Source organism: Musca autumnalis, unplaced genomic scaffold, assembly GCF_047663935.1.
Source record: "Musca autumnalis isolate F117 unplaced genomic scaffold, ASM4766393v1 scaffold_4, whole genome shotgun sequence".
In the NCBI taxonomy this organism is placed as follows: Eukaryota; Metazoa; Arthropoda; class Insecta; order Diptera; family Muscidae; genus Musca; species Musca autumnalis.
In genome coordinates this window covers 37,639,942-37,659,528 of record NW_027411977.1, presented here as the reverse complement: position 1 = coordinate 37,659,528, position 19,587 = coordinate 37,639,942, and the positions used below count along the sequence as shown (strand labels likewise).

General features: G+C 31.1%; 1 protein-coding gene across 1 annotated transcript in view; it reads left to right on the top strand.

The window, feature by feature from the left end:
- The window catches only part of ImpE1 (Ecdysone-inducible gene E1), a 118,277-nt gene that overhangs the window by 14,015 nt on the left and 84,675 nt on the right, over positions 1-19,587 (top strand). The window contains exon 2 of the mRNA XM_073983097.1: positions 12,012-12,227. Within this exon, the coding sequence (XP_073839198.1) occupies positions 12,141-12,227 (87 nt within the window). The 5' untranslated portion in view covers positions 12,012-12,140. The remainder of the gene's footprint in view (positions 1-12,011; positions 12,228-19,587) is intronic.

The window sequence follows — 19,587 nt, the reverse complement described above, 5'->3', positions numbered from 1 at the left end:
ATCACCCCAAAAATATGTTTAGACATCCACGCTTTTTTGTTGTGAAGATCACCCCAAGAATATTTTTCAAAATCCACGCATTGTTGTTGTGAAGATCAACCCAAGAATATTTTTAAAAATCCACGCTTTGTTGTTGTGAAGATCAACCCAAGAATATTTTTAAAAATCCACGCTTTGTTGTTGTGAAGATCACCCCAAGAATATTTTTAAAAATCACCGCTTTGTTTTTTGAAGATCACCTCAATTTTTTTACGTCCAAGAATATTTTAAAAATCCTATGCTTTGTTGTTGTGAAGATCACCCCAATTTTTTTTTTAAATCCACGTTTTGTTGTTGTGAAGATCACCCCAAAAATATGTTTAGACATCCACGCTTTTTTGTTGTGAAGATCACCCCAAGAATATTTTTCAAAATCCACGCTTTGTTGTTGTGAAGATCAACCCAAGAAAATTTTTAAAAAACCACGCTTTGTTGTTGTGAAGATCACCCCAAGAATATTTTTAAAAATCCACACTTTGTTGTTGTGAAGATCACCCCAAGAATATTTTTAAAAATCCACACTTTGTTGTTGTAAAGGTCCCCCAAAATATTTTTAAAAATCCACGCTTTGTCGTTGTGAAGATCACCCCAAGAATATTTTTAAAAATCCACGATTTGTTGTTGTAAATGTCCCCACAAATATTTTAAAAATCCTCGCTTTGTTTAAGTGAAGATCACCCCAAAAATATATAAAAAAATTCATGCTGTGTTGTTGTGAAGATCACCCCAAAAATATTTTAAAAAATCCACACTTTGTTGTTGTGAAGATCACCCCAAGAAATTTTTAATAATTCACGCTTTGTTATTTGAAGATCTCCCCAAAAAATATTTTTAAAAATCCATGCCTTTCTGGTCTGAAAGTATTCTAAATATTTTTCCTAAATCCACGATTTGTTGGTCTTAAAATCCCCCTAAAAACGTTAAAAGATAACGCTTTATTTATGGTTTCCATCTCCACTGACTTGATTTACTACTCCTGATCCAATTTATATTGTCTTCTTCTTCCTTACAACATTCTCTCCAATCCACAAATCTATATCTCTGACGCACTGTTGTAAATGAAGCCTACAAGACAATTTTCAACTTCCTTTCAATGTTTACAAGGCTTATGGTGGTTTCATTATTTGTGGTTGTTGTTGTAGTGTTTATAATCTCATTGTTGGTCCCCTTTCATTTACACGCCTAAGAGCCATTATACATAGCTTGTTGCCATTGTGATGCCTGTGATGATGACGATGATGACTCCTTGATTTGCTTTGATCTTTTGGTTTTCATATTAACACCAATTCACTCAATCAAGTCAGTCGGAGTCAAGTCGATCATATCTCCTCTCTGCCATCAACAACAGCAACAGTAGTTGTAGACAACAACATGGGGGACCCAGTAACACCATCAGTAAACGGCAATTGTTTTGAGCGATGGATGGATGGATGGATGATAAACCAACCAAGTTGTTTGGTTGATGACAATACAATAAACATCATAATCATCATTATTTTGTTGTGGTTGTGGTTGTTGTTTTATAGAAATTTGTTAAATTGTTTGTTAATTTTATTGGATAATTGCTGTGAACAGAGAAGAAAATAGTGCGAGAAGTGTGAGAGGGGTTACAGTCCTCTGCTCTGATTTCAATCACAGTTGTTATTTGTGTCGTAAATAAAAATGTGTTTTTAATGGAAACGCGCAAAAAACACAGCCAAATGATAATGATTTACTGGAATTGAATTGTTATTGTCCGGGGGGCTATTTCTTCTTGTCAGATTTTTAGTTTTTGCTACTGCCATTGACAAGACATGAGAAAAAAAAGAAGTGAGAAAAATGTATTGACTTGAAACTATTTCAAGAATTGTCAATATTTAATGACTCAATTAGTTCATTGATGAGGGAATTATTGTGCGTGAATTGATGACAATAATCGATTCAGATGTTCTTAACGAGGTTTCAGGCAAGGGAAGGTTAGAGAAGGTTATTAAATATGCGAATGTGAATAGAAATGACACACTGTCGCCAAAACAACATACATACATATTGTTACGGAATTAGATTTAACTAATGTCCGTGTAGACGTTGTTTTATTCCCCGATACGATTTGTACCAAATAAAACAGGGTTCGTTTTAGATTACGTTTCTACAATGCTTTATTTACTTTATTACACTTATTCAGAACCGACTTTAATTACAAAGCACACAGCAAGTCTCTAGTTAGCACGCAGCTCTTATTTAACCGATCTGTTCAGTTCAACGCTTAAAACACAACTCACTCACTTTTGCCTTTCCCACTGCTATTTATACCCCAAAATCTCCCTGTTCTAGAGTCCTCTAGAACACATATGGCAACACCTCGAATCTGTGCAGCGAACACACAGACGCACATTCGCACTAAGCGAACAACCATACTCACATACATACATGGGGAAATACAATTGGACGACAAGCACAGTAATGACGTAACAACAACAAACAAGTGCAATAAAGAAGTAACAAACTAAACAATAATTACATGATTGTGGCAAAACAAAACAAAAGCACATTAATGAAAGGTAAAGAACATCTAGAATAATGAAGATAATTCTACATGATAATTGTTGTTGCTTAAATAAAGTAACTGCGTAATAAAACTTTACGTTACAATTCAAATTTTTAAATTAACGGAAATTAAACTAAATTAACTTAAACCTATCAGTTACATTCGTAACAATATTTATGTTCTTTACGTGTGACATCTATATGTAAACGGTTGCAGTTCAACTAAATCCATGTCCCTTAAAAATATTTTTAAAAATGTTTATTTTATTTTACCTCAAAGCCCCATAAAAAAGGTTTAAATAAGAATATTTTTAAAGTCCCTTAAGTCCCTCCAAAAATATTTTTAAAATCCACGCTTTGTTGGCCTCAAAAATACTTCCAAAAATATTTTTAAAATCCACGCTTTGTTGGCCTCAAAAATACCTTCAAAAATATTTTTAAAATCCACGCTTTGTTGGCCTCAAAAATACCTCCAAAAATATTTTTAAAATCCACGCTTTGTTGGCCTCAAAAATACCTCCAAAAATATTTTTAAAAATCCACGCTTTGTTGGCCTCAAAAATATTTTTAAAAGTCCACGCTTTGTTGGCTTTAAAAATACCTCCAAAAATATTTTTAAAAATCCACGCTTTGTTGGCCTCAAAAATACCTCCAAAAATATTCTTAAAAATCCACGCTTTGTTGGGCTCAAAAATACCTCCAAAAATATTTTTAAAAATCCACGCTTTGTTGGGCTCAAAAATATCTGCAAAAATATTTTTAAAAATCCACGCTTTGTTGGGCTCAAAAATATCTGCAAAAATATTTTTAAAAATCCACGCTTTGTTGGGCTCAAAAATACCAGCAAAAATATTTTTAAAAATCCACGCTTTGTTGGGCTCAAAAATACCTGCAAAAATATTTTTAAAAATCCACGCTTTGTTGGGCTCAAAAATACCTGCAAAAATATTTTTAAAAATCCACGCTTTGTTGGCCTCAAAAATACCTCCAAAAATATTTTTAAAAATCCACGCTTTGTTGGCCTCAAAAGTAATTCCAAAAATATTTTTAAAAATCCACGCTTTGTTGGCCTCAAAAGTAATTTCAAAAATATTTTTAAAAATCCACGCTTTGTTGGCCTCAAAGTCCCTTAAAAAATATTTTTAAAAATCCACGCTTTGTTGGCCTCAAAGTCCCCTAAAAAATATTTTTAAAAATCCACGCTTTGTTGGCCTCAAAGTCCCTTAAAAAATATTTTTAAAAATCCACGCTTTGTTGGCCTCAAAGTCCCCTAAAAAATATTTTTAAAAATCCACGCTTTGTTGGCCTCAAAGTCCCTTAAAAAATATTTTTAAAAATCCACGCTTTGTTGGCCTCAAAGTCCCCTAAAAAATATTTTTAAAAATCCACGCTTTGTTGGCCTCAAAGTCCCTTAAAAAATATTTTTAAAAATCCACGCTTTGTTGGCCTCAAAGTCCCCTAAAAAATATTTTTAAAAATCCACGCTTTGTTGGCCTCAAAGTCCCTTAAAAAAATATTTTTAAAAATCCACGCTTTGTTGGCCTCAAAGTCCCTTAAAAAAATATTTTTAAAAATCCACGCTTTGTTGGCCTCAAAGTCCCTTAAAAAATATTTTTAAAAATCCACGCTTTGTTGGCCTCAAAGTCCCCTAAAAAATATTTTTAAAAATCCACGCTTTGTTGGCCTCAAAGACCCTTAAAAAATATTTTTAAAAATCCACGCTTTGTTGGCCTCAAAGTCCCTTAAAAAAATATTTTTAAAAATCCACGCTTTGTTGGCCTCAAAGTCCCTTAAAAAATATTTTTAAAAATCCACGCTTTTTTGGCCTCGAATTTCTCCAAAATATATTTCCACTTCCCCTAGTTTCATATCATGAAAAGATTCGATGGGGCTCATTTTTCATGGAAACATTTTTCATGGAAACCTCTTTAACCTTAAGCCTGAAAAAACCAAAAATTCCTATGGACTCTTACATTTTTTTAAATGTACATGTTACACATTTCTAGGCCACTTGCATTGGAGCAGATTCAAGTAATATATTTTTTTTTCTAATTTAATTTTTATAGCTCCTAAATAAAACACCAAAAATTACGTTTGTGTTTTAAATCTTTTGTTTCCTGGCTTGTAAAGTAACAAAACCAAATTCCTTACCGTTGAAAATTCTCCTACAACAAATCAATAAAAAGTTTATGACCACAAACAAACCACCATCTCGTTAGAAAAATTACAAAATAAATCCTTTTATTGTAACTCACCATAAACATTTTCTCATAAATCATCCGTTATCTGCCAAGTATTTACTTATTTTTCTGTTCTGTTCTTCAATATCTTCCTCCACACATAAATTGTTTTTTTCTTCTACATTTACAGCCACTTAAACTCAAATTTAAACTATCTAAATAATAATAAAAGAAATACTAATAGTAAAACAGAACTACACACAGCCCAATGGATTATTTTCCAACGTTATTTCATTTTGTGGTTAACAATAACAACAACAACAACAGCTATAAACATTGATGATGATTTGGGGCTGATGCTTGGTTTTCATCACCATCAACAACACCAACACCTCCGCCGCCACCCTGAAAACCGTAAATAACTGTTATAGGCAGTTCAGTTCTGATCTACTCTGATCTCCAATAAATATTTTTATGATTTAACAATCCAGCTGTTGTTGTTGTAGTTAGAAATTGAACATTTATGATAAGGCGGCTCGTTATTGGTGTTTTTGTTGTTCAGTAGGTATGACTTCTCATCATATAACAAAACGGTACACATAAGAGTTACAGTATCTTTTTTCGGTTGTTTTTCTCCCAATTTTATTTGTGGATTTTTAATTAGTGACCCACAATTCAGAGGAATTATTTTGTGTTTAACCATAAAAAAGGAATTGGTATATGTTTTTACTATTTAAATTTATTTTTATTTCTTTTGCCTATTTTGGGTATATTCTGTTTCGTTTCACATAATGTTTTTATGATTGTTGTGGAATTCCTGTAACTGCTCTGTTATGAGATAATTTTTACGATTAACTATTTTTCTCAGGTGAGTTGGGTGAATTTCTGAATGGCTTAGACATTTCATGATAATAGATAATTCAAATTAAAGGATTTCTATTACGTGCGCCACACAGTGTCACCTATTACTTACCCTGTAGCTTGAATAAACTAAGTTGGTTCACTCTCTCTTGTTGAAAATATTTTGAATAAAAATCAGCCTTGTTGAAAATATTTTGAATAAAAATTCACGTTGTTGAAAATAGTTTTAATTAAAATCCACGTTCTTGAGAACATTTTAAATAAAAATCCACGTTATAGAAAATATTTTCAAAAAAAATTCGGGTTGTTGAAAATATTTTCAAAAAAATTCACGTTGTTGAATAGTTTTAATAAAAATTCCGTTGTCCTAAATATTTTTAATAAAAATTCACGTTGTTGAAAATATTTTTATTAAAAATCAACGTAGTAGAAACTATTTTTAATAAAATCCCACATTGTTAAAAATATTTTTAATAAAAATCTACATTGTTGAAAATATTATTGATTTGAAAACCCATGTTTTGAATGAAATTCTTGAAAAAAATTGAATAAAAATCCATGACTGGGGAAATTCTTGAAAAATATTTTTAATAAAAATCCACGACTGGGGAAATTCTTGAAAAATATTTTTAATTAAAATCCTAGATTTTTAAAATCCTTGAAAAATATTTTTAATAAAAATTCACGTTTGTTTAAAATCTACGTTGTTGAAAAATTTTTTAATACAATTTTTAAATCCACTTTAGTGGGAAGTTTTGAAAAATATTTTTAATAAAAATTCACGTTTGTTTAAAATCTACGTTGTTGAAAAATTTTTTAATACAATTTTTAAATCCACTTTAGTGGGAAGTTTTGAAAAATATTTTTAATAAAAATCCACGTTTGCGGAAATTCTTGAAAATTACTTTTATAAAATGCCTTGAAAAATATTTAAAAAAAATCCTCTTTGGTAGAAAGCCTTGAAAATACTTTTTAAAAAATCCTTGTCTTTAAAAATATTTTTAATGAAAACCCACGTTGTGGAAAGCAGTGAAAATATTTTTATAAAAATCCACGCTCTTGAAAATATTTGTAATAAAAATCTACTTTGCTGAAAATATTTTTAATGAAACCCCACCTTTGTGGAAAGACGTGAAAAATATTTTAATAAAAAACCACGTTTGTGAAAAAGTCTTGAAAACATTTTTAATAAAAATCCGCGTTTGTGGAAATTCTTGAAAAATATTTTTAATAAAAAATCCAAGTTGTTGAAAATATTTGTAATAAAAATCCACGTTCTTGAAATATTTTTTATAAAAATCTACATTTTTGAAAATGTTTTTAATAAAAATACACGTTGTTGAAAATGGTTTTAATAAAAATCCACGTTATGGAAAATATTTTTTATTAAAAATCCACGTTGTTGAAAAAATTTTTAATAAAAATCCACGTTATGGAAAATATTTTTATTAAAAATCCACGTTGTTGAATATATTATTAATAAAAATCCACGTTGTTGAAAATATTTTTATTAAAAATCCACTTTTTTTTTTTTGTTGTTTTGCCTTATTAAGGCGAAGGTCATTTTTAGAGTGATATTTGAATTAATTCTCTTTCGAGTTGATAGGTACATTGAAAAATTAGGAATCCACCGAAGTCCCACACATTCAACCACTATGCTACGTTTCACGGGTGGTTAGACCGATCATCAGGCATATTGAATGGTGTTTTTTAGTGGGTGGACGAAGGCTAAGCTTAGAGATTAGCATTTATATCACAAATCATTCGAAATTTGTATATTCGAATTATTTATTTATTTTAGTGTTAGTCATTTAATTCCAAACCTTTCCTATAGTCCGACTTGGCTGGTAACCCTATTTTTCAATGCTTTATTACAAATACTAAGGCAGCTTTTTTCCAGCTTTACTTTATTTGTTCTTCTGTATCAGAAGATTTTGATCATCAATATTTGTCATCGGAATCTTTGACAAGTTGATGGTGGCTTAGAACGTTGTTGAAAATATTTTTAATAAAAATCCACATGTCGAGGAATTTTTAAAAATATTTTTCAAGACTTTCAACAAAAATTGATTTTTTAAAAATATTTCTCAAGATTTTCCACAAACGTAAATTTTTAAAAATATTTTTCAAAACTTTCCACAAACGTGGATTTTTTAAAAAAATATTTTCCAAGACTTTCCATAAACGTGGATTTTTTAAAACATATTTTTCAAGACTTTCCATAAACGTGGATTTTTTAAAAAATATTTTCCAAGACTTTCCCTAAACGTGGATTTTTTAAAAAATATTTTCCAAGACTTTCCTAAACGTGGATTTTTTAAAAAATATTTTCCAAGACTTTGCTAAACGTGGATTTTTTAAAAAATATTTTCCAAGACATTCCCTAAACGTGGATTTTTTAAAAAAATATTTTTCAATAAATAAATAAAATATATATTTTTCAATTCACAAACGTTGATTGTTTTAAAATATTTTTCAAGACTCCGCAAACGTAGATTTTTTAAAAATATTTTTCAAGCTTTTCCACAAACGTGGATTTTTTTTAAATATTTTTCAAAATTTTCCACAAAACGTGGATTTTTTAAAAATATTTTTCAAAACTTTTCATAAACGTGGATTTTTTAAAAATATTTTTCAAAACTTTTCGTAAACGTGGATTTTTTAAAAATGTTTTTAAAAATATTTTTCAAAACTTTTCATAAACGTGGATTTTTTAAAAATATTTTTCAAAACTTTTCGTAAACGTGGATTTTTTAAAAATGTTTTTAAAAATATTTTTCAAAACTTTTCATAAAAGTGGATTTTTTAAAAATATTTTTCAAAACTTTTCATAAACGTGGATTTTTTAAAAATATTTTTCAAAACTTTTCCTAAACGTGGATTTTTTAAAAATATTTTTCAAAACTTTTCCTAAACGTGAATTTTTTAAAAATATAAAAAACTATTCAAACCAAAAGTGGATTTTTTAAAAATTTTATTTAAAAAAATTAAAACTATCTTCAACAACGTGGATTTCCATTAAAACTATTTTCAACAACATGGGTTTTTATTAACAATATTTTCAACAACATGGGTTTTTATTAACAATATTTTCAACAACGTGGACTTTTATTGAAAATATATTTTTTAAAAAATCCACGTTTATGGAAAGTCTTGGAAAATATCTTTTAAAACAATCCACGTTTGTGGAAAGTCTTGAAAATATTTTAAAAAATCCACATTCGTGGAGTCTTGAAAAATATTTTTAAAAAATCCACGATTTTGGAAAATTTTGAAAAATATTTTTAAAAAATCCACGTTTGTGGAAAGACTTGAAATATATATTTTTTTTAATCTACATTTGCGGAATGCCTTGAAAAATATTTTAAAACAATCCACGTTTGTGAATTGAAAAATATTTTAAAACAATCCAAGTTTGTGAATTGAAAAATATTAAAAAATCACGTTTGTGGAAAGTCTTGGAAAATATTTTTTAAAAAATCCATTTTTGTGGAAAGTTTTGAAAAATATTTTTAAAAAATCCACGTTTGTGGGATGTCTTGAAAAATTAATTTTAAAACATCCACGTTTGTGGAAAGTTTTGAAAAATATTTTTAAAAAATCCACGATTGTGGATAGTTTTGAAAATTATTTTTAAAAAAGCGGAAAGTTTTGTTAAAAATATACAAATCCACGATTTTAGAAAATTTTAAAAATATTTTTAACAAATCCACGATTTTAGAAAATTTTAAAAATATTTTTAAAAAATCCACGATTGTGGAAAGTTTTGAAAAATATTTTTAAAAAAGCGGAAAGTTTTGAAACATATTTTTAACAAATCCACGATTTTGGAAAATTTTGAAAAATATTTTTAAAAAATCCACGTTTGTGGAAAGACTTGAAAAATATTTTTAAAAAATCCACGATTTTGGAAAATTTTGAAAAATATTTTTAAAAAATCCACGTTTGTGGAAAGACTTGAAAAATATTTTTTTTTAAAAAATCTACATTTGCGGAAAGTCTTGAAAAATATTTTAAAACAATCCACGTTTGTGAATTGAAAAATATTTTAAAACAATCCAAGTTTGTGAATTGAAAAATATTAAAAAAAATCACGTTTGTGGAAAGTCTTGGAAAATATTTTTTAAAAAATCCATTTTTGTGGAAAGTTTGAAAAATATTTTTAAAAAATCCACGTTTGTGGGATGTCTTGAAAAATTAATTTTAAAACATCCACGTTTGTGGAAAGTTTTGAAAAATATTTTTAAAAAATCCACGATTGTGGAAAGTTTGGAAAAATATTTTTTAAACAATCCAGGTTTGTGGAAAGTTTTTTTAAAAATCTACGTTTAAGGGAAGTTCTGAAACATATTTTTAAAAAATTCACGTTTATGGGAAGTTTTGAAACATATTTTTAAAAAATCCACGTTTGCGGAAAGTTTTGAAAAATATTTTTAAAACAATCCACGTTTGTGAATTGAGAAATATTTATTTTATTTATTTATTGAAAAATATTTTAAAAAATCCACATTTGTGGAAAGTTTTGAAAAATATTTTTAAAAAATCCACGTTTGTGGAAAGTTTTGAAAAATATTTTTAAAATATCCTCGTTTGTGGAAAGTTTTGAAAAATATTTTTAAAAAATCCACGTTTGTGGAAAGTTTTGAAAATTATTTTTAATAAATTCACGTTTGTGGAAAGTTTTGAAAAATATTTTTAAAAAAGCCCCGTTTATGGAAAGTCTTGGAAAATATTTTTTAAAAAAAATCCAAGTTAATGGGAAGTTTTGAAAATATTTTTTAAAAAATCCACGCTTGTGGAAAGTTTTGAAAAAAAATTGTAAAACATCCACGTTTGTGGATAATTTTGAAAGGTATTTTTAAAAATTCGACGTTTGTGGCAAGTCTTGAAAAATATTTTTAAAGAATTCGTCGATTGTGGAAAGTTTAAAACAATTATAAAAATGAAGAGGATAATGAAACATATTTTAAAAAGTCCTCGTTTGTGAAAAATTAAAAATATTTTAAAAAACCAAGTCTTCAAAAATATTTTTTATAAAAATCCACGTTTGTTGAAAGTCTTGAAAAATATTTTTAAAAAATCACCATTGTTGACAAAATATTTTTAATAAAAACCGCGTTTGTGGAAAATCTTGAAAATTATTTTTTAATTTATTTTATATACCAAAAATATTTTAAGAGGTTTTTTTGCATATTTTTTGTAGCATTTTTTAATGAAAAATGTTTCCAAATTAAAAAAATCGTAACATAAATCCTAACATATATTGAATTTTAGCCCACCTTAGTAAATCATGGACTTGACCGTGATGAAGTCAGCATCAGATCCATTCCTTGGAATATTCCATCAGCTACGTTTCCTCTTTTCTTTCTTTGCGACCGTGTTGTGTTGTTATAATAATAATTGTTCCACAAACATCCCGGAAGGGACAATGGAGACTTCTCTCATATCAATGAGTGCACGCCGATTCATATTAGCTCACTGATATTGGACCGATTCCGAACGGCGTGTCCTAAGACACCACTTGCAGAGAAGTTTTACATGGCTGAAATACTCAGGAAATGTCGCCAACATTACTAAGGGGTAGTTTGCCTCCCTTGAAAAATGTTTGATGTTGAATGGACGGGGAACCGAACCCACGACCTTCATCGTGCAAGGCGGGTGTGTATACATTGCACCGCGGTCTTATTATATCACCCTTTTTTTGCAATTAAATAATACTTGGCACGAATGCATTTCTTAAATAATTCTTCAAACACACACACCTACGTGGAATAATTTTATGCTATGCCTACCCATAATCTTTAAAGAAAATCAAGAATAATCACATAACATGTAATGCCAAGTGTTTAAATTAAAAGTCTATCAGCATAGCAGGAATTGTTGAAATGTATTATTTCCCCCCTTTATGGCTAAGGGCTTCGATACAACACTGGTTTACATCAAAGATAATGGCATGGAAACAAGTTAGCTAGCGCCTCACTTAACAACCGACAGTGTCATCAGTGTTTTACTTGTACAAGGCAAAAAACCGAGTTTGTTGTTTAAGTCTTTTGTTTTACAACATGGCAGGCTAAAGTATGGATAGTTACTATTGAAGTGTTTACGTATTTATGTATGTGTGTTGGTATGTGTAAATATGATTAAAACTTTCATTAATTTTTGCAAGCACGCAATTCACCAATTACAACAATAATAAAAGGAAATAACAATTATTGTTATTGTTAATAAAAATAATAATAATTTTTAATAATAATAATAATTTTTAATAATAATAACAATTTTTATTTAAAATTAAATTTATTTTAGTGATAAAAGTAACAATTATTGTTATTTTTAGTCATAAAAAATAATTCCTTTTTATTTGCAACAATTTATTTAAATTTCCATTTTTTCTTATTTTTTCAGTTAAAGTTACATTTTCACATAAATTTGTGTTTGAGTTTGTGTTCTGGTGCTGTAATCTGTTGTTGTTGTTGATTCTTTTTTGTACTGCTCTTGGATATCGACCTTAAACAACATTTCGCATTAACAACCATGGAGTACAATATACAAAATAAAAGGCAAAGGCATCATCTGCATAGCCATCATCGTTCATCTTTAACTGTTAAATTCTACTTAGCGGTAAGTGTTTACATTTAATTTGGAGAATTTTCGTCTGCAAATCAAGATTGTGAAGAACAAATGAATGTGTAGTTGTTGTATGTACGTTTGTTTTGAACTTGTTTAACAATTAAAATAGTTGTAAAAAATAGTAGTATTTTGTTTTTTATTGTAATTATTTAACGTTGCTTATTTTTGGCTCGTTTAGTTTTATTGCCACCACTTCGTGGTCTTCTTCCTCCAGTTTAATTAATTAAGAAACATGTAGAGCAGAATGTTTGCGTATCATCAACGAACATTTCAGGCTATGCAAATTCATGGTAGCCATTAATCTTTCTTCTTCTATGTGTCGGGATATACGTTCATGTGTAACAATGAAGATTGTTAACATTTTAATTTCGGTAGTTGTTTTTTATACGAATTACAGTGGGTAATAAAAGATTCATTTGGAGGTGTTTTAACTTATTTCGATATGGAAAAATAATACATTTTAATTTAAATCCTCTTAACAGATCGCGAACTTGAAAAAAAAATATTTAATTAAGTGGAAATAAAGGTAAAAATCTAAAATAATAACATAAAAGAAATCATTAAATATTTAGTAGTTATCGTTAGTTAATTATTAGTTTTTTTTGTATTACACATATAAGAATATTAGGAAATATAACAAAATATAAGAATGGTGTACATACGAAGAATGCTAGAGGAGCGTAGTTAACATCCTCCCAAGATTTCGTAATACAACATTTCGTAATATAACAAAACCTCAAGAGGAAATATGTAGATATTCTATATTTCAATTGCATACTCTAAACACAAGCTAAATCAAATTAAAATTTTAGGCTAACAGTGTATAGAGTCTTAAAAAATCTTAAAAAATTATACTTTTCATCCCCGGTTTTAAGTTGTCGATTGAAATTTGAATTCCCAACTCATACATTTTTACACAAAAAATAACTTCTGGGACCACCTCTTGTAAAGAGCTAGCCAGATATCAGTACTAAATTTCTTTGCAAGATCAAACATGATTTGAGGTGTTTTAGTGCTTCACAAACTCAAAAAACTTTTTTATTAATTTATGACAAACTCCTTGAAAATAAGCTGTAACTCGTTGAGTTTTTGAGAGATAGCAACACGAACATTTGACACAAGATAAAATATAAGCCGTAGAAAAAATAGAAATTGCTAACTCGAAAATCGCAATTTTTGAGTTATGTCAATCTTTGAGTAAATGAGCGATATGGACTAAAGGTAGTTTTCAGAAGATTTTCATATGTTGGTTCAGGTAGCCCTAAGACTACCTGTAACATGTTAACAATCCGACAATCGACAACGTTGTCGACACTAAAAATTTGTTTGCAGTAACGATTGTGCTATTCTGTAAAAATGTAGACAAATTGACGATAAACTTTCAAAAGCTTTCAATTTTGAATGTATACCTAAACAAAACATACACACAAACCAAAGTCAAATCCAATATTGAACATAAATAACAATAGAGACTGTCGATAAAAAGTTAAAGAATAGGTTGGCTGATAACTTTAGTATATATAAAAGAAATGTTTACCAGTGAAAAGCTTATCCTGCTCCACTTCCCCAGATAATTTAAAAAAAAATATACTACTCTTGAATAGGCTTTAAAAATATTAAAAAAATACACTTCCCTAAAGATATTTGCGTTGGCTTTAAAGCTATTTGAACAAAATTCACGACCCAGGTCTTTTAAAATAACTTTAAAAAAATTCACGACCTTTGGATGGTCCTAACAAGAATTTTAAAAAATTCACGACCTTTGGATGGTCCTAAAAAGAAATTTAAAAAAAATTCACGACCTTTGGGTGGTCCTTCAAAATAATTTAAAAAAAAATCCACGACCTTTGGATGGTCCTTTAAAATAATGAATGGACCTTAATTTTTTTTAATTCACGTCCATTGGACAGGGTTTACAAATATTTTTAAAAATTAAGGTCTTTTAAAATAATTTAAAAAACCACGACGTAAAAATAAAACCACGCCCTAAAAATAATATAAAAAAACCACGACGTAAAAATAAAACCACGCCCTAAAAATAATATAAAAAAACCACGACGTAAAAATAAAACCACGCCCTAAAAATAATATAAAAAAACCACGACGTAAAAATAAAACCACGCCCTAAAAATAATATAAAAAAACCACGACCTTTGATAGTCCTAAAAATAATATAAAAAAACCACGACCTTTGATAGTCCTAAAAATAATATAAAAAAAACCACGACCTTTGATAGTCCTAACAATAATATACCCTTGAGTTGACTTTAAAGCTATTTGAACAAAATTCACGACCCAGGTCCTTCAGAATAATTTAAAAAAATTCACTACCTTTGGATGGTTCAATTTAAAAAAAAAACACGACCTTTGGATGGTCCAAAAAATAATTTAAAGAAAAACCACGACCTTTGGATGGTCCAGAAAATAATTTAAAAAATCCCCGATTTTTTTTTAATTCACGTCCATTGAACAGGGTTTACAAATATTTTTTAAAAAATTCTGGACCCTTGCGTTGACTTTAAAAATATTTGAAAAAAAAAATCCACGACCTATCTAAAAATATTTTTTACAAAATCCAGGCTTAAAATAATAAATAGGAAGCTTTAATAGGCTTTAAAAATAGTTAAAAAAAATCCACGACCCATGGATAAGCTCTAAAGATCCAAAGGTAGGCTTTTTTAGTGGAAATGCTAGAAACATTTTTTTCTAAAAAAATCCTCGACTTTTGGATGGGGCTTTAAACATAATTTTAAAAAATCCACGACCCTTGAAAAAACTTTAAATATATTTACAAAAATCCACAACCCTTTAAATATATTAAAAAAAGGCCAAGATCCCTTAAAAATTATTAAAAAATCCTCGGCCCTTTAAAAAATATAATTGTTCCACAAACCTCCTATACCGGACAAGGCAGACTTCTCACATATCAATAAGTGCACCCCGATTCATATTAGATCAATGATATGGGACCTACAGTTTATCGCCGAGTCCGAACGGCGCGTCCTAAGACACTACTTGTAGAGAAGTTTTACATGGCTGAAATACTCAGGAAATGTCGCCAACATTACTGAGGGGTATTTTGCCACAGTTAAAATTGTTTGATGTTGCCTGGACGGAGAATCGAGCCCACGACCTTCGGCGTGCAAGGCGGGTGTGCATACTATTGGGTCAGCCATGTAAAACTTCTCTAGAAGTGGTGTCTTAGGAAGCGCCGTTTAAAAAATATTTAAAAACAAGTGAGTAAAGGCTATAGTCGGCACGGGGCCGACTATGTGATACCCTGCACCACTCCCCTATGCATAAACTTTTCACTGGTAAACATTTCTTTTAGGGAATATAATCCGACTACCACCAAACATAATATGCCTCTTTTTCTCTGGGACCCCCATAGGCAACCAAAATTTCGTGACCATCCGATCAAAATTACGACCTGTAGCGTGATTGCAAAAAATGGAAGAATTGGTTGCATTACCGACTATTGTGGTATCTCCCTTGTTTGACCACCTTCGCCAACCTACTTTACACCAATGTAAAGGTAATATTTTCTTCTTCCATTGACAGACTTTGCCGTTGGAATACCCCTACTAGAAGCCGATATATTCACAAAGAATAAAACTTTGAATTTGTCTCCACATGAGTTTTTCCCAATTCCGACCTCTAAATATTATCCGACTATCACCAAAATCAATAGGCTTCTTCCTCTGTAGGGCCCCCATCTACCCCCAAAATTTCGTGACTATCCGATTACAAAAAATGGAAAAAATTGGATATATTACTGACTTTTGCGATATATCGGTTGTTCGCCCACTTACGCCATCATACTTTGCATCAATATAAAGGAGATATTTTCTTCTTCCATTGACGGGAATACTCCTACCAGAAGCGGAGATATTCGCATAAGAAAAAAAACGTTGACTTTTCTCCTCATAAACTTTTTGCTTATTCCGACTCCTGAATATTATCCGACTATCACCAAACTTAACAGGCTTCTTCCTCTGAGGGACCCGCATCAACTCCCAAGAATTCGTGACGATCCGATCAAAATTGAGACCTGTAGCCTGATTACAAAAAAATCGGAAATGGGATGTATTACCGACTATTGCGATATCTCTGTTGTTTGACCACCTACGACAACCTTTACATCGTTGTAAAGGTGATATTTTCTACTTTTCTCGACAGGATTTGCTTTTGATATACCTCTTAAAAAACAGAGATATTGGCTTTGAAATAAAACGTTGACATTTCTGAAAATAAGTTTTTGCCCATTCCGACCCCTTAATGTTATCCGACTATCATCAATAGGCTTCTTCCTCTGTGGGACCCCCATTAACCCCCAAAATTTCGCGACGATCCGATCAAAATTGCGACTTGTAGCGCCATTTCGAAAAAAATTAAAAATGGGATGCATTGCCGACTATTGCTATATCTCCTGGATATTATCCGACCATCACCAAAATCAATAGGCTTCTTCCCCTCCGGGACCCTCATCAACACCCTAAATTTGGTGACGATCCGATCAAAATTGCGACCTGTAGCGTGATTACAAGGTTTAGATGGACAGACGGACGGACGGACACACATTGCCAAATCGACTCAGCTCGTCGAGACATTCATTTTGATATACATATAAGTATGGGTCTACGACCATTATTTCGATGCGTTACATACTTTTTGGCCAAAACCAACTTATAATACCCTCCCCACATAGTGGTGTAGGGTATAAAAATCCACGATCCACTAAAAAAATTATAAAATCCACGACACTTGGAAAAGCTTAAAAAATATTTTAAAAAAATCCACAACCCTTATATGGGCTTTAAAAAATATTTTATTTTAACTTTGGAAGGGTTTTAAAACATATTTTTAAAAAATCCACTGTGCTTTCTTAAATAGGTTCACTGTTTTTAAAGGGCGTTAGAGGTAGCTCACCAAGTGACACCACTGTGTGTGTTTTTAAAATTTCATCTTATCAACTGGTCTCCAAAAGACAACTGCAACTTTATTGCTAAATTTTCTTTTATAGAATAGGAAGCATTTTGACGAAATGATTATAATAAAAAAACGAATAATGTTCACGGTTTTTATATACCTTCAACATTAATGAAAATGTAGTTTCTTGTTCACTTTATGAAGACCATGATAATAGCTATAAAGTACAATCAACACTAAGAAAGCCAAATACAAGCCTCTAAAACGAAAGACTTAAGACACATACAAATAGGCTCTACACTGTACATTGGCTGTCAACTAAGTTGATAAATAAATAAAAACTCAGGCCATTCTAATTATATTTTTATAATCCACTACACTTTTTATAACCCCGATACTCTTTTAAAGTATGAGAGTTTTATTTTTAATAAAAAAAAAATACATAGAAATACTACTTTATAGCCAACATTACTGTAATTGCCCTAAGAACTTTTGGAAAATGCGTTGTTGTCTTGTCTAAGATTCGAGCTCCAAACTTCGAAGTGCACCAAATAAGTAACAACAGAGTTTTGACTATGCAATTTTTGCTGCGATAATTCTGCTATAATTCACGATATTACTTACTTACTTAGCTGGCCCATTACAGAACATTTGTTCCATAGACCGAACTAAGAAAAGATCTCCAATTCTCCCAGTTTTTCGCTTCGCTTTCTGGAATACCGCGTCGTGTCATCTCTTCATCCACTTTTTTGCGCAATCTATTCTTTGGCCTGCCGATTCTGCGTGCACCGCAATGTGGCTCGAATTTATACGCCTTTTTTAGCGGGTTCATTATCGCTCATTCTTATTATATGACCTAGCCAACGCAATCGCTGCATCTCGATACGTTTAACTATATTGATGTCGTTGTATAGCAGATACAGCTCGTGGTTCATACGACGTCGATATTCACCATCAACGCAGATCGGTCCGTAGATCTTTCGAAGAATTTTTCTCTCAAACACGCCAAGCACTGTCTTATCTGCTTGCGCAAGTACCCAGGCTTCGGAGCCATACATTAGCACAGGTTGTATCAGCGTTTTGTATAGTGTTATTTTTGTTTGACGAGATGTGGCTTTGTTTTCAAATTGCTTACTTAAACCATAGTAGCATCTGTTGGCCAATACAATTCTTCTTTTTATTTCAAAACTGATGTTGTTTGTTGTGCTTATGGCAGTGCCGAGGTAGACAAAGTCTTTAACTAGATACCAACTTTTATAGGTACCAACTTTCACAGTTGGTTCGAGCTCTACGGACGCTTTGCGCGTCGACACCATCAATTTGGTCTTTTCGCCGTTTACCGCCAGACCCACTTTCGCAGATTCTGCTTCGACCTTCCTAAAGGTATCAGTTATTTCCTTTACTGATCGTCCCATGATGTCTATGTCATCAGCATAAGCGAGTAACATGTGGCTATTGGTGTAAATTGTGCCATTTCTTTTGACATTTGCATCTCGAATTACTTTTTCCAGCAAAATGTTGAATAGGTCACACGAAAGGCTGCCTCCTTGTCTGAAACCTCTTTTCGTACTGAACTGTTCGGAGAGGTTCTTTCCAATTTTAACTGAGGACCTAGTATCAGTTAAAGTTATCTTACAAAGCCGGATGAGCTTTGCGGGGATACCAAATTCAGACATTGCATGGAATACCTTTGATCGGAGTGGACTGTCGAATGCTGCTTTATAATCGACAAAAAGGTGATATGTATCGATCTGCATTCCTTGGGTCTTCTCCAGGATTTGCCGCAGGGAAAATATCTGGTCAATGGTGAACTTGCCAGGTCTAAAGCCGCATTGGTATGGTCCAATTATTTCGTTGACCATTGGCTTTAGTCGTTCGCACAATATCCCTGACACTATCTTATAGGCAATAGGGAAAAGACTTATGCCCCTATAGTTGGATCATACAGTCCTATCTCCTTTCTTGTGGACGGGATACAGGATGCTCAGGTTCCATTCGTCGGGTACGCGTTCTTCCTGCCAGATGGTGCTAACTAGCTGATGCATACACCTTATCAGCGCGTCGCCTCCGGTTTTAAACAGCTCGACTGGAAGGCCATCAGCTCCTGCTGCCTTATTATTCTTCAGCCGGTTTATTGCTGTCTTTACTTCATCTTGGCCGGGTGGTATACATTCAATACCATCTTCTGGGATTGGATCTGTGGTATTTTCGTCGACTTCGCTACTATTGGATACCAACAGTTCGGAAAATGTTCTTTCGATATCCTTAGCACACTATCTGTATCAGTTACCAGATTACCTTGCTGGTCTCTACAGGAGGATGTGCCTGTACCAAAGCCATCTGTTTGATGTTTCACTCTTTGGAAGATTTTTCGGACTTCATTCTGGCTCCTGTACATATCGATTTCTTCACACTCCCGCTT